The sequence below is a fragment of the Cervus elaphus genome, chromosome 12 (genome assembly GCF_910594005.1).
Source record: "Cervus elaphus chromosome 12, mCerEla1.1, whole genome shotgun sequence".
Lineage (NCBI taxonomy): Eukaryota > Metazoa > Chordata > Mammalia > Artiodactyla > Cervidae > Cervus > Cervus elaphus.
Window position 1 is genome coordinate 2,910,811 of NC_057826.1, and position 16,908 is coordinate 2,927,718.

General features: G+C 38.7%; 1 protein-coding gene across 1 annotated transcript in view; it reads right to left on the minus strand.

The window, feature by feature from the left end:
* TTC8 (tetratricopeptide repeat domain 8) overlaps positions 1-16,908 on the minus strand; it is a 62,864-nt gene that overhangs the window by 21,279 nt on the left and 24,677 nt on the right. The window contains exons 6-10 of the mRNA XM_043920208.1: positions 16,277-16,340; positions 16,010-16,169; positions 15,699-15,788; positions 13,195-13,239; positions 7,996-8,081 (exon numbers count right to left, since the gene is read on the minus strand). Coding sequence (XP_043776143.1) covers positions 7,996-8,081; positions 13,195-13,239; positions 15,699-15,788; positions 16,010-16,169; positions 16,277-16,340 — 445 coding nt within the window. The remainder of the gene's footprint in view (positions 1-7,995; positions 8,082-13,194; positions 13,240-15,698; positions 15,789-16,009; positions 16,170-16,276; positions 16,341-16,908) is intronic.

Below are 16,908 nucleotides of genomic sequence, written 5' to 3' on the forward strand. Positions count from 1 at the left end.
CTGGTGAGTCAACACCCAGATTGCCTGTGTCAGCTGACATGTCACGTGACCTCAGGAAATGCTCAGAGCCTCCATTTTATTGGAAGAACTGAAGATGACATTTCTTTGAAAACATCTTCTGAGATAAAAGCCCATTTTTAAAAACTGAGGTACTGGGTTGGCCAAAAGGTTCATTCAGTCTTTTTCGTAAGATGGCTCTAGTAGTGCATAATTGTCTTTAACTTCATTCAAAATAATTTTGTTAGGCTGTATTGTTGACAGCTGTCATGTCAGTGTGAGTTTTAAAAAAAAAACAAAAACATCAAAACTGGTGAATTTTTGTGTAGTCATTTTAATACTGAAGATAGAAGAAAAAACCAACATTTTCAGATTATTATGCTTTATTATTTCAAGAAAGATAAAAAAATGCAACTGAAATGCAAAAAAAATAAAAATAAAAAAGCAGCATATGGAGAAGGTACTGTGACTGTTCAAATGAATCAAAGCTGGTTTCTGAAGTTCCATCCTGGAGATTTCTCACTGGACGGTGTTCCGTGGTCACGTACACCTGTTGAAGTTGACAGCAATCAAACTGACACATCCATTGAGAACAATCTATGTTATCCCATGCAGGAGATAGCCAACATGCTCAAACTATCTAAACCAAGTGCTGAAAATCAGTTATATCAGTGTGGTATGTTAATCATTTTGATGTCTGGGTTCCACATAAGTTGAGCAGAAAAAAATCTTCTTGACTGGATTTCTGATGCACTTCTTTGTTTGATGACCAGGCAAAAACTGTTACAGCCTGGCTGAGTAGTTCTGATTCCTCCACCATATTCACCGGACATTCCACCTTTGGATTTCCATTTATTTTGGGTTTTACAAAGTTCTCTTAATGGAAAAAGATTTCAATTCCCTGGGAGACTGTAAAAGACACCTGAAACAGTTCTTTGCTCAAAAAAACAAAGTTTTAGGAAGATGGAATTATGAAGTTGCCTAAAAACTGGCAGGAGGTAGTGGAACAGAATGGTGAATACACTGTTCAATAAAGTTCTTGGTGAAAATGAAAAATGTGTCTTTCATTTTTAATTTAAAAAAACAGAAGGAACTTTTTGGCCAACTCAATATAATTGCCATACAACAGTATGTTAATTTCAGGCATATAACATAATAATCTGATATTTGTATACCTTGCAAGATGTTCACCACAATAAGTCTAATTAACATCCATCACCATACACAGTTACAGAATTTTTTTCTTGTGATAAGAACTTATAAGTTTCACTTTGCCAGAAAATTTCACACACACAATACAGCATTATTAACTATCGCTGCCATGCTGTGTGTGACATTCCCGCAACTCACTTATTTTATAACTGATATCTGTGCCTTGTGACTCCCTATAACAACCTGCCCTCCTCTACTCTCAGCCTCAGGCAACTAGCAATCTGTTCTATCTACGAACTTTTTTTTTTTTTAGATTCCTCATCTAACTGTTCAGTTCAGCTCAGTCGCTCAGTTGTGTCCAACTCTTTGCGACCCCATGGACTGCAGCACGCCAGGCCTCCCTGTCCATCACCAGCTCCCAGAGTTTACCCAAACCCATGTCCATCGAGTCGGTGATGCCATCCAACCATCTCATCCTCTGTCGTCCCCTTCTCCTCCTGCCTTCAAGCTTTCCCAGCATCAGGGTCTTTTCTTTTCTTTTTTTTTATTTATTTATTTTATTTATTTATTTTTTCATTTATTTTTATTAGTTGGAGGCTAATTACTTTACAATATTGTAGTGGGTTTTGTCATACATTGACATGAATCAGCCATGGAGTTTTTTCAAATGACCTGGCTCTTCGCATCAGGTGGCCAAAGTATTGGAGTTTCAGCTTCAGCATCAGTCCTTCCAATGAACACCCAGGACTGATCTCCTTTAGGATGGACTGGTTGGATCTCCTTGCAGTCCAAGGGACTCTCAGGAGTCTTCTCCAACACCACAGTTCAAAAGCATCAAGTCTTTCGCACTCAGCTTTCTTTACAGTCCAACTCTCACATCCATATATGACCACTGGATAAACCATAGCCTTGACTAGACAGACCTTTGTTGGCAAAGTAATGTCTCTGCTTTTTAATATGCTGTCTAGGTTGGTCATAACTTTCCTTCCAAGGAGTAAGCGTCTTTTAATTTCATGGCTGCAATCACCATCTGCAGTGATTTTGGAGCCCAGAAAAATAAAGTCTGACACAGTTTCCACTGTTTCCCCATCTATTTGCCATGAAGTGATGGGACCAGATGCCATGATCTTAGTTTTCTGAATGCTGAGCTTTAAGCCAACTTTTTTACTCTCCTCTTTCACTTTTATCAAGAGGCTCTTTAGTTCTTCACTTTCTGCCATAAGGGTGGTGTCACCTGCATATCTGAGGTTATTGATATTTCTCCCGGCAATCTTGATTCCCGCTTGTGCTTCATCCAGCACAGCGTTTCTCATGATGTACTCTGCATATAAGTTAAATAAGCAGGGTGACAATATGCAGCCTTGACGTACTCCTTTTCCTATTTGGAACCAACCAGTCTGTTGTTCCACGTCCAGTTCTAACTGTTGCTTCCTGACCTGCATACAGGTTTCTCAAGAGGCAGGTCAGGTGGTCTGGTATTCCCATCTCTTGAAGAATTTTCCAAGGTTTATTGTGATCCACACAGTCAAAGGCTTTGGCACAGTCAATAAGGCAGAAATAGGTGCTTTTCTGGAACTTTCTTGCTTTTTCAATGATCCAACAGATGTTGGCAATTTGATCTCTGGTTCCTCTGCCTTTTCTAAATCCAGCTTGAACATCTGGAAGTTCACGGTTCATGTACTGTTGAAGTCTGTCTTGGAGAATTCTGAGCATTACTTTGCTAGCGTGTGAGATGAGTGCAATTTTGCAGTTGTTTGAACATTCTTTGGCATTGCCTTTCTTTGAGATTGGAGAAGGAAATGGCAACCCACTCCAGTATCCTCACCTGGAAAATCTCGTGGACAGAGGAGCCTGGTGGGCTGCAGTCCATGGGGTCACAAAGAGTCAGGCACGACTGGGCAACTAACACTTACAGCACTTCTTAGGGATTGGAATGAAAACGGACATTTTCCAGTCCTGTGGCCACTGCTGAGTTTTCCAAATTTGGTGGTATATTGAGTGAAGCACTTTCACAGCATCATCTTTTAGGATCTGAAACAGCTCAACTGGAATTCCATCACCTCCACTAACTTTGTTCGTAGTGATGCTTTGGTCCCTATAGCTCTGGTAATTTGGTTTGAAATCAGGGAATGTAATGCCTCCAGCTCTCTTTTTCTTTATCAAGATTGTTTTGGCTCTTCGGGGTCTGCTGTGGTTCCAATACAAGTTTTAGAACTGCTTGCTCTACTTCTGTGGAAAATGCCACTATAATTTTGATAGTGATTGCACTGAATCTGTAGATTGCTTCATGCACTATGGACATTTTAATAATAATAATTCTTCTAATCCAAGAATGTGAAATATCTTTCAATTTACTTGTGCCTTCATCAGTTTCTTTCACTAATATCTTACGGTTCTTGGTGTACAGGTATTTTCGTCTCTTTGGTTAAATTTATTCCTAGGTGTTTTATTATTTGATGGAATTGTAAATGGGCCTGTTTTCTTAATTTCTTTGTTATTAATGTATAGAAAGCAACAGATTTTGAATCCTGCAAGTTTACTGAATTCACTTATTATTTCCAACAGCTTTCTGGTGGAGTCTTTAGGATATTCTATATATAGTATCACATCTGCTATAAACAGAGACAGTTCTACTTCTTCTTTTCTGATGTGGATGCCTTTTATTTCTTCTTCTTGCCTAAATTCTCTGGCTAGGACTTCCAATAGTATGTTGAGTAAAAACAGTGCCAGCAGGCATCCTTATCTCACCCTTCATTTAGGGAGCAAAAGCTTTCAACAGCAGTGAGCGTGACTTCAGCTGCAGGCTTGTCATTCACGGCCTTTACTATGTTGAGGTACATTCCTTCTATACCCACTTTGTTAGAAGTTTTTATCATAAATGGATGTTGGACTTCGTCAAATGCTCTCTCTGCATCTATTGAGATACTCATATGATTTTTATACTTCATTTTGTTAATGCGATATATTACAATGATTTGCATATACTGAACCATCCTTACATACCTGGAATAAATCCCACTTACTCATAGCTATGATCCTTTTCATGCTCCTATTTCATTTATTTCTATCCTGATCTTTGTTATTTCCTTCCTTCTACTAACTTTGAGCTTCATTTGTTCTTCCCTTTCTAGTTACTTGAGGTGTAAAGTTAGGTTGTTTATTTGAGAATTTTCTTGGGTAGGCATTTATTGCTCAGAACTTCTCTCTTAAGGTGCAGCTTTTGATGCATTCCGTAAGTTTTGATGTGTTGTAATTCCAATTTTCACCTGTCTCAAGTTACCTTTTTTGACTCTGCATAAGCCCATTTTTAAACTCTAAACAATTTTGAGGTAAATAGTTAACTGCCACTTGAGTAATATAGCTATACCATTTTATTATTCCACAACATTTTCTTTCCCCTTTTCTTGTATCTGATACTGATTGTCCTAGTCTATGAATCTGAGATTTGTTCCTTGCTTAAATACAGCTGTCCTGATGTCAACACCCACTTCTGCCCAGGGAACATTATATTACCATGAAATCAATCGCTAAAGCACACTTCAGCCTGTCGTTAATAGATCTGTTGGGCTTTCTCATAACTACTCATCCCAGGCATCTGAGAGCTACTTAGGCACTTTATGATAATGCTTTTATTTATGAAATAAAGACAAAACAGTATACAATATGGTCCATTATGTTACTTCATTTAAAGGCTTGAAAGAATAGCTGTGTTCTTTTTTCCTAATCTAAACCTCAAGCACTGATATAACTATACCCAAAGAGATGTTGGACAATGTGGGACAAAGAGGTTAAAGTGATCCGAAAATCTGGCCTAAAGTTAGCAGATGTATGATGTGGTGGAAGCTCCTACTGCTTCAAAAGCTCTGCAACTTTTACAAGGAGTGTTCATAAAATGTTATCAGAGAACTCTGAAGTTCTGAAGAACAGCATATTTATACCCAGAGTTTCAACTGAACATTTAAGTTTTAAACATATGGCTGAAGTTGAATCACTGAATTCCATGAACACCTATTTAGTTTGCATATTTTTAACTAATAAGTTGTCTCTTGCAAAAATTAATTTTACAGGGATTACAATAAAAAGATACATATAAAAAAGAATATGAAAACAAACTAGATTTTAGAAAAAACAATGAAGAATAAAGAAATTAGAAAACAAACACGCAATCAGAGCTACTGAAGTGCCTGGAAACCAGAGAAAGGAAAGAAGGATGAATCATAGTGCTTTATTACTATACCCTTGTGAGATCATTTCCTCTAATTCTATCAAAAAGGAATTCACCACATGGGTTCTTGTGCAAAGGAAATGGAGTGGACGCCATGTATAGAGAACATCTAGGAATAATGAAAACATCAGTCAAGTTCATAAACAATGAACAATATCAAAGAGTCAGAGTCCAGAGATATTCTCCACCAACTGTCAAGTTTTTCTCTCCACTTTAATTCAATAAACATTGTCAAGGACCAACTGCATGCACATTTAATGATGTTAAGGAACTGCAAAAATGACGGTAACAACCTTGTACTGAAGGCACCAATTAAGATCGAAACAAAACATATTTTAAAATAAATCTAATTGTATTAAGGCCAATGAGAAAACAAAAAGTACTTTGAGAGCACAAAGGAGGAACAAACCAAGTTTCAGCAAGGAAGGAATGGGCAAGATTTCGACAGCGAGGTAGGGTGGGGTGGGGGTGAGGGGACATCTCTGATGGACGCAAACTCTCGGCACAAGCCCACAGGAAGGAACGTCCACATCATGTTAGGGGAATGCTGAGTTATTAGGTTTAACCAAAAAGGAAAACACAAGACAGAATGGGAGAAGTGAGAAACATGGGCAAAGCTATAGACTTGGACAAACTCACAGATGCCACACGTAAAATACAGATTTCATTTCAGAGGTAATGGAGATCAATCAAAGAATATTTGCAACAGTCACTGACAGTACATAGGAAGCCTTGAGTGGACAAGAAAATGGAGGAAGAAAACCTAGATAAGAAACTAATGTAGCAATTCACACAAATGACACTAAAAGCCAGGATCAGGGCACTGGAGTGGGACTGGCTAGTAAGGGAGCAACTGCAAAAGCCATTGCCCAGGAAGAACCAGGAGGACTCAGGGGTCAGGAGCAGAGAGAGGGAAGCCGCCCTAGGTGCGCCCTCTGGTACCCACCCCTGACCTCGCCACTGAGAGGAAGGGGCCCTTCGTCTGGGCTCCCCCTGCACCCTGCACTTGCTTCTATCAGAACGCGAACCACGTTTGCAACTGATTCCTGTTCTCTCTCCTCCATTCAGTTGTAAACCGTTTAAAGGAGCTTCTCATTAAACATTTTACTGTGAGTGAACAAACAAATGAATGAGTGCTCAATACAGAAAGATGAGAAGCGTTCAAGGAAACAGAGGAGAATAATAATTAATATGACAAAATACACTCATTTAAATACCATCTTACATGGAGGAAAGGAAACAAGTTATGTTTTTCTTTCATTATTATAGATTTCTGAGAGTTTTGCTTAGAAGCTCAAGATTTCAAGCTTGTCTTCAGAAATTATATTCATAAAAGCTTAATGTTATAATGATCCAAAATTACCTTTTAGCAGAAAATGCTTCCTCAATCTAACAGTAGGAAAAAATACTTTAGAGTTCTATGTGAAATATCTAAATGGAAAACAGTCTTAATTTCAACTAGAAAAATAAGCATCCTTTTTATTCTATTTATATATTTCCTTTTTCTCAGTGTTTAATAACTTAAGTTAGTAACTAAAGAATGATGCTCACAGTGACTAGTCTACCTTGTTTTTGAATAATAAAATACATTTATCTTTGTAAAATATAACTATTCATTTGATTTTTCAAATGCTCCAAGTGTATTTTGGTATTAAGCAATGATTTCAGATCCTATTTACCAGTTCCTGTATAATATTCATAATATTCATTATAACTTTTTTTGATTTCTCAATTGGCTTAAAAATGTGTTTAAAGGTTAAGTGAACTAGTGTGAGAATGTTCAGATCCTAGAGAAACACCATGAGACTGTGCAAACAGTAAAAGAACTGGCATCAGAAAGCTGAGCTCAAATTCTAGTTCTGCTGCTGACAGGCTGCATGAAGCTGGGAAAGTCACTTTATCCTTCTGAGGCTCACGTCTTCTCATCTGGACAAAGGGCTACTAACAGCAGCTACCTCCAAAATGCCATAAGATTTGAGTGAGATAAGGTGATGTGTGGACCAGTTCTCTCTCAACCGTAAAGCACTTTACAGATGTGAGGCAGAAGAAGAAATGAAGATGTGAGAGTCAAGAGGAGTAGAGAACCAAGACTCGATTCTAATCCCAGGTCTGTTACTAACTGGTTCCTGATACAAATCAGTTTCTCTGGCCTCAGCTTCTTCATCTGAAAAGGGTGTGAGGGTCTCAAAGCGCCCCCTTCCCAGATCTAAAATTTCACTCCTCTAAAGGTGTCAGTTCTTAGTGCCATCATGTATGTGTGTGGTCAGTCACTCAGTCGTGCCCAACTCTCTGAGGCCCCATGGACTGCAGCACACAAGGCTCCTCTGTCTGTGGAATTTTCCAGGCAAGAATACTGGAATGAGCTGCCATTTCCTACTCCAGGGCATCTTCCCAACCCAGGGATTGAACACGTGTCTCTTGAGTCTCCTATACTGGCAGGCGGATTCTTTACCACTCGCTGGAAGCCATCACGTGATTGCTAAGCAAATGCTCTCTCAAGGAAGCCAGAGACACCTTGCTCACTTCTTCATGAGGAAATCCATCCCCGAGAAAAGGTTACTGGGTTTGAGACTCCAAAATATGTTGCTGCTTCAGCCTTTTACAAAGAATCTGAATTTTACCTGTGGTAACATTTTCCAAGCTGCACTTTCCACCACCAGTCCTTGTACTGAGAATGCTCCGTGGAAAGGGCAGCCAAATCCAAAGCCTTTGAAAAACAATTCATTTTCAATTAGGATTTTCTCTTCTGACAATAAGCAGAAACAATAAATAATGAAATAAACCATATAATTAGCATCAATCAAAACATGCATTAGCATCAGACAGAAACTCGAGTTGCTCATGTCTCCAGATGGCCCCACCAATTTTCCCTAAATAATCAGTTCCAGACCAGAGGGCTGACAGCAGATGAGAAGGAAACACTGATCAAAGGGAAGCAGATGTACAGTCTATCTGAATACAGCTTTAACATACAAGGTACAAAACTGGTATTAAAAAATCTGTACGTTTTTATCCCCACCAAAACACTTTCAAACTTAGCGGCCATCAAGCCATTACTGTGTAAGGTAGGCCCAAGCGCAGGACCCACTTTAAAGACAGATGTCAAGTAATCCTGAAGGTCAGACTTTGCTTGTGATGGACTGAAAAAGAGCTAACTGCTTTTGCATTCTATGTGTGCTTATGCCTTTCTCTCTAATGTCTTCTAGTTTGTCCCTTCTCGTGATTATTCAAGATCAGACAAAAATACCTAATTAAGAATTAGGATTCTATACCCAAAAAGCAGAAACCATTTGGACAAAGAGGAAGCAAATCAATCTTTATACAAATGTAAAGTTCACAGGAATCTGAAGCTCATGTAAAGATTTGGTAATTAGTTTAAAAAGAATTCTGATTTTTTATATAATACTTACTATCCTTTCTATTAAGGTTGAAAACCTTTTATTCTTTAGTCAGTGTTAACATCTTCACAATATCCAATAGCTCAGTTAAAGTAACTCTTAGATTTTCAGTTCTATAATCTCAGAAGTGAAATGAAAGTCCCTCAGTCATATCCGACTCTGTGTGACACCATGGACTATAGCCTGCCAGGCTCCTCTGTCCATGGAATTCTCCAGGCCAGAATACTGGAGTGGGTAGCTGTTCCCTTCTCCAGGGGATCATCCCAACTCAGGGACTGAACCCAGGTTTCCCACATGGCAGGCAGATACTTTACCATCTGAGCTACCAGGGAAGCCCATAATCTCAGAATGTATCCCATATTATTGTTCATTTCTTCATATTAACTCTTATCTGAAATGAACGTCAAAAGAGTTCCTTGAAGCTTCGGCTGCAAAATTAATAACTTTCCTTGTGTTCCCCATCTTCCCTCACTCCAGGGGAGACTTCTAAATATGAAAACTATTTATAAAGGAATGGTGTCACATGCTGAGGTTCTAATGGACTTGAAAAACCAACATCTCTACTTGAAAGCTATGGAAATTAAAAAGAAGCTAGAGATAAAAGTGGAAGTGAAAAATGAGGGGAGAAAAAGGCATTATTTCAATTATCATTATCTCTAGAAATACCAGAAAACCATATTTCAATCAGCTCAGTTCAGGAGTGCATTGTAAATATCTGAATAATATTCATTTTAACTTAATCTTTTAGACCTGTTACAGCAAACAAATCAGATTCACTTTCAGATTTAATATAACATTCTATTTTTCATAAAAATATGTCATTCTGAGTTTTTTTACATATTCTAATTTTCCAAGATTAGATTTAGTGCTGACTACAGGCTGCTGATTTTGCTTTCAGATATAGTTCCCATATAGGACTCACATGCCCACATATTTGTCTAAGCCAATCAGGGAAATTATTATGAATTACAGACATAGAATAAAAATGGTAAAAATTACATATTAATGATCACTCTTCATTTGATGACTGAGGCTACACTACACAAAACCACCATTATGATTTCAAATGGACCCTACGTTCCCTGAGAACAGGCACCCACTTCTTACACATCTTTGTTGTTCTCGAATGGTGACGTGCTGTTGAGACCCTCAAGCATTAATTTTATTCTTTACCTCTGATTTATGCTGAAAATAGCTCAGGAATCAAACAAAACTGTCATAGTAATAAGATGCATAATTAAAAGCTATTAACATTTTTTAATTTTAAGGAGGTGATAGAAGAGCTATATTTCTTTAAAGTCTTTGCCAGCTTTTTAAAATAAATGACTATATACTTCTATTTCAGGATCTTTGAATAATCTAATCAATCTAATATCTAGCTATTAATAAAGACCTACAAGGTTATAAATAAAAGGCATAAGTTTATAAAAGTCCCTAGGAACAGGGAGCCTTGGCAGATCTCTACAACAAAACGCTTGTGAATACATCCAGCTAGGTGTTCCAGGGACTCTCCTAAGTAATAGTTGGAAACAGTGCTCCCAAGTACCAAAGTTTAAAAAAAGTCTTTCATTCGCTATTGTGAGAGCTGTGACAACGTCAGCATTATGAAATTAAAGAGCATGTGGAAATAAAGACCCCAGAATCACCAATCCACATGCCACCTCAGTTTTGTCGACATTGCCAACACTGCCCCACAAAGGAAGAGCGTTATTAAGAACCCAAAAGCAGAAATAGTTTTCCATAAAACAAATTCTCTTTTTCAATGTAGTTCCTATTCCTCACTAACATTATGTGAATGCCAAGATGTAGAACATCTTCAAGATGAAGCTATTAATAAGAACATCATCACCATGACCCTTAGTCGGTGTTTGATCTATCAGCTTTCTGAACCCATCGCCTACAACTCTCCCCATTCTCAGACTTCACTCCAGCCACACCGGCCTCCTCGTCGTTCCTTAAACAATCCAAGAATGATAACACCCAGGCCTCTGCAGTCAGTCTTTCCGACTCACATGCCCTTCCTCCACCGAACCATCTGGTTCATCTTCCTTCCTTCAGGCCTCTGTTTAAATGTCTTTTTGGAGTGAACTTTACCAACAGCCTTCTAAGTGCAAGTAAAGTCACTCAGTCGTGTCCGACTCCTTGCGACCCGAAGAAGTGTAGCCCACCAGGCTCCTCCGCCCATGGGATTCTCCAGGCAAGAATACTGGAGTGGACTGCCATTTCCTTCTCCAGGGGATCTTCCCAACCCAGGGATCGAACCCGGGTCTCCTGCATTGCAGGCAGATTCTTTACCATCTGAACCACCAGGAAAGCAACCACCTTCTACCTCATCTAAAATAGTATCATCCTCCCTGCCATTATCTATTCCCTTCCCTGGTTTCCCTGCTTTATTTTTATACTACTTATCCCATGACATTTTATATATTTTTTTAAATTTGCTAACTGTCTCCATTCCTTGCCCAACCAGAACGTACTCTCCAAAAGAGCAGAGATTTTGTCTGTTTGCTTCACCCTGTAGTTTCAGGGCCTGGGACCGTACCTGGCACACTGCAGCGGGTCAGAATGTGTAGGAAGAAAGAATAAACATCTCTGCAATAAATGAATCAATCTTCAACAAGTCAAGAAATCTATCATCTAGTAATTAAACATTTACTCATTTCTAAAAGGGGATGGTATCTGAATGTTTCTTTTTAATGACAATATAACTATATGGTTTCATATATCACCCTATAATGCTCTGACCAGCTTTATATGAAGGGAAAATGGCGTGGACCGTACTTACTTTTATCCACAGCAATGTGCCTGGTTTCTCAGTCGCTCCAACCTTAGTTTCTCTTTTCTCTATGTGACCACATCCACCACCACTTTCTTAGGATTAACTACCATACTCAGCGCATCTGGCCCGGGCTCTCACCTACATTTTAGGGGCACAGCTTCTGATACGTGCAGTGGCATCTCCACCTGGATCGGCTTTCACAAGTTCAGACTGAAGATGCCTTCCGGTGAGTTATTCAGCTCTTTACAGTCTAACCTCCTTCCCTAAGAACCCCATGTCTGTCAGTAAAACAATCGCTCACAGCATCTTCAGGAGGCAGTTGTGACCCAGCGCTCTCCTTTGTCCACCACACCAAATCCAGCATCACATTCTGTCACTTCTTTCTGACAATGCCTCAGAACGCTCCCACTATTGAGGATGTGGCTTATTTCTTTCTCATTCCATACTCTCGTCATGTTTTTACCCTTCTTTTACATTTTCTCCCTCCCTTTCCAAAAAAATCTTACTGGATTTTTACTAATATCATCCCCTGATTTTTCCCCTTGATATCTGGTAATAACATCACAACCTGGCAATTACCTTTCTAACTGTTTCATCATGTCAATTTTATTTCCTCAGCTAGATTACATGGCTTACAGAGGCAGGAAAAAATGTATTTTTAAATAGCATAATGGTTGACACATAGAAAACACAACTGAGAAAAATGCTTTTGTCTCCCTGCATACTTAATACATAGGTATAAAGCTGTTTCTGTGAATAAAAGAATGACAGAAAATACTGTCATTAGACACTGTAGAATTAACTACATTTGATCTGACAAAATTTGTGAAGGTACTGCTCATTTGCATACTAGCATGTGAAAATTACCACAAATGGAGAAGTCATATGCATATAACCTTAAAATTCTCTGTTAAAAGGCTACCAAAATGCTTGATTATTGATTACTGCTGAATTTGGGTGATGATTGACGCAGGTTCATTACACTCTCGTTATATAGTCTACCTGCACATGTTTGAAATTTTCTATCACAAAATGTTGAAGGGGAGAGATAGGAACATTACCAAAAAAAAAAGAAATACAGCATTAATGGGCAGATTCTTTACCACTACGCCACCAGGGAAGTCCAATACAGGTGTCAGTAAACCTATAATCACTATATAAACCAAAGAAGAAAATTGACCCACCATGCTATTAGTATAAAAAATAAAGTTTAATGAAAACATATCATGCAGCATTCCCAGTTACCCACACCTTGCCCTTTAATGGAGATCTGTGACCCTACGGATCAGGCACAAGTCTTACTACTTCTGTGTGTGTGTGGGTCGCTCAGTCATGTCTGACTCTTTGCGACCCCGTGGACTGTAGCCCACCAGGCTGCTCTGGTCCATGGGATTCTCCAGGCAAGAGTACTGGAATGGGTTGCCATCTCCTTCTCCATACTACTTCCATAGTTATACAAATTTTCCTACTAAAACTAACAGTGGATTTGAAAGTATGAGTAATTCTTCAATCTTTAATAATTCCAGCTGTTTATAAGGTAATAAATTTTAAAAAAAATAAGGTAATAAATAGGACATTTCCAAATCTAAATCCCCCAAATCAGAAAAATTACATTTAAAAAATAGTACAAATTCAAAACTTACAGTCTTAACATCATTTTCATGATGAAAGATATACTCAAACAGAGCCTGTGAAGAAAAAATACAAAAAATACATTATATTTTATTTTAACGAAGGTCCTGTATTGTTATAGCAAAACCCAAAGGCTATTTCGATAGCAGCTGGATTGAACCAAAATAACAAAGTCTTCTAAAGTGCCTGGAATTTATAAGTAAAGGGTATATCCATACATTTGTTACAATCACTCATTTAAAAACAAGGCTACTTATAACTGATGCCTGTTTTTAAAAATATGAACTGGAAAGTTCAAGAATACGAACTGGAAAGCTCAACAGTTTTTTTCATATTACACATTCTATTTTATCAGAAAGAGACAAATGAAAAGACCAATCTTAGGACTGTCATAAAACTGCAGGTATTATACAGTGATTGTGATGTTAATAATGACACCTCAGACATGGGAAAATCTGGAAGCTCTTTCTGAAACAAAGTGGAGTTTAACTGCAAAGTAAGATGTTTTTCCTAACATGCAGATGTCTCTATGTGCAGCAAGGCTGAGAACCATTATTCTAATATTGCCCCCAATTCATCTGGATAAATAAGCATCTACCGGACTACCTCTTGGTGATACTATACTTATCCATAAATACCATTATTTTATACTTGCAAAGTGTACACTTCTACCCCTGGAATATATCAAGGTTATTAACAGAGATGACTTAGAAGTAACCAAAAACAAGAAAAAATAAATCAAGATAAGGCCCTCTTTGAAAAATCTATTCCTAATTCTCCATTTGTTCAGTCATTTTTTAAAAAGTTATGAGTACAGCTCGTGTCCTGATAAGTTAAGTCAAGGCAAGCTGGAGACCAAAGATAGAGAAACTTGGCATTATTTCCACAACACATTAAATAAGTGCAAAATCTAGTTTGGTTTGAATTTCATAACATAAACCAGGTCTGTCCTGGAAGTATCCTAACTTAACTGAGGGGAAATGCCTCCACTGACTACAATCCCTGGTTAGTAAACAGCAATGGTATCAAGTAGCCAATGAGTCACCTCTAATAAATGGCCTGAAAAGATAAGCAATCAGATATTCCTCATAAAGGTAAGAGAAATAAGTAAAACTTTATGACTCTGCTAAATCAAGTTGTTTAGACCACTATCAAATAAGGAACGAAGAAAAGTATCATTGGCATTGTGACAGTCTGATTTCCTTTTTACCAGCTAGCATTCCTTTTTCTGACTTAAGTTTCAATCTGTATGGCTAGAGTTCTTTTTCGCCTTCCCTAGAATGTTTGTCGCTCAGTCGTGTCCGACTGTTTTTGACTCCATGGACTATACAGTCCATGGGATTCTCTAGGCCAGAATACTGGAGTGGGGAGCCTTTCCCTTCTCCAGGGGATCTTCCCAACCCAGGGATCAAACCCAGGTCTCCTGCTTTGCAGGCGGATTCTTTACCGGCTGAGCCACAAGGAAAGTCCCTAAAATGTTTAACATTTAGTAAATATGTTAAACGCCAGAAGAACTGATAATAGGAGTGAAATCAGCACTCATGCACAGAATTCACGGAGATTACAGCTAAAAACCTGAGCTAGGCTTATACCAGTTTCTGGAAGCTAACTGCTCCTGGCTCTGAATTATTCTATGCTCACCTTCAAATTTTTTTCTACTGGAAAGGTCATGAACATCCTTCTTCCTATTCCTCCCCCTCTCCCTTCTCTCTCTCTATCCTTCTTTCTCTTTAATTTAGAAAAGAATTTAATAGTTAGAATTACTAATGTAGTTGGCTTGCCATTGTCTGGCTTAAGTAATCTTCATTGAGATACTGGATTAATTACTAATTAGAAAGAAAACATTTTTCTATCTTCTTTTTGATAGTTCTAAATTCCTATGAGGATAGAAAATTATTTTTCTGAGAATAGTCCAAGCTAAAAAAGAAAAATACACACACACACAGATGACCCCCTAAACGTCATTACCCAAAGACAGTGCTGTGTATCTGCTTTCTTTGTTATGAATTGCTATTCTTTATTAGGAGAAAACAAACTTCTTATTATGATAGTATATATGCTTTATTTCTGATTGAGTTTATTAATTAAACATTTCCATTTCAATCAAGGTAAAGTCTTTTTTCTTCACAAATTTTTATCCATTTCCTGCAATGCTATTATAAGTCCCTCATAGCTCAGTTGGTAAAGAATCCACGTGCAATGCAGGAGACCCTGGTTCGATTCCTGGGCCAGGAAGATCCGCTGGAGAAGGAATAGGCTATACCCACTCTTGGGCTTCCCTTGTGGCTCTGCTGGTAAAGAATCCGCCTGCAATGCAGGGGACTTGGGCTCAAACTCTGGGTTGGGAAGATCCCCTGGAGAAGGGAAGGGTTACCCACTCCAGTATTCTGGCCTGGAAAACTCCATGGACTGTATAGTCCATGGGGTCGCAAAGAGTCGGACACAACTGAGTGAAGCGACTTTCACTTTCACTTTGAGCATCACTTCATAACATAAAATAACTTTAAGAACATACCTTTGCCAATTTAGGTTTCTGGGCATATTTTGTTAAATTCAGTCTAGATAAATTTATAAAAGGTCCATCAGGACTTGTAAGCATGGAAGCCTGTGGGGAGAAGTAACAGAACAAGAAAAACTGAAACTTTCTCTTGAAACAAAAATTGAATTTAACGTGCATAAAATTATAAAGCCAACACAGGTAAAAAAGAATCACCTTCAAAAATCTTCCATATAATTCCCTACTATAAAAAGAGTGGAGAATAATGATGTCACATTACATAAATTACTTTGGTCATCCAAGGCTAAGGTGCAGCCACCAGAACTTACCGTTCCCAGCCTGACAAACCTCCCAGATGAGCTGGCAATGGGGCGGGCAGTGTAGGCGGTCCTCGGCATCCTGATGGCCTGCTCCAAAGTGCCTGGCCTTCCGCTCTGCGTGCCGGACCTCAGACAACCTGTAATGGGTCTTCCAGCCTGAGTGATCGGCCTGTGAGGATCGTAAATCGTTAAAATACCACGAAGATCGAGAAAGGAAGGTTCTCATACAGTCTGGTCGGTATTTAGCGGGATGAAACAGGAGTGTAGTGAACATACCTGACCGTGGGGCTAGGCCCTCCTGTCTGATTAGTTCCAGGGAGTTTCAGAGATGTTCCAGGACCTAGGAGATCAGATGACAAGTTCAATTCATATATTATTTATTAATCTGTAAAAACTGTCCACTAACGCAATTTTCACAAGTGTGCTGGCCTGATGAAAAAGACCTTAATAACAAGAACTGCACCTAGTAACATGTGTTTGATTAGTATTTATTGAGTACCAATGTTACTTTTGTTATCACATTTAATCTTCACACTAATTCTATAAGGTAGGTAGTACTAACCCATTTAGCCAAGGCTTAGAGACTTAGGTAAACAGGTCAACTTGCCAGCATTCACACTCAAAACAAGACAGGCTCCAAAGCTCTGACTCATCAAAACGAGAGTTCTATACTCCCAGGCAGTGCTCGTGGTAAAGATCCCACCTGCCAATGCAGGTAAGACGTAAGAGACCCAGCTTCGATCCCTGGGTTAGGAAGATCCCCTGGAGAAGGAAACAGCAACCCACTCCAGTATTCTTGCCTGGAGAAACCCGTGGATAGAGAAGCCTAGCGGGCTGCAGTCCACAGGGTCGCGCGGAGCCGGACACGACTGAAGCGACTTAGCAGCAGCATACTCATAGTTTATTTT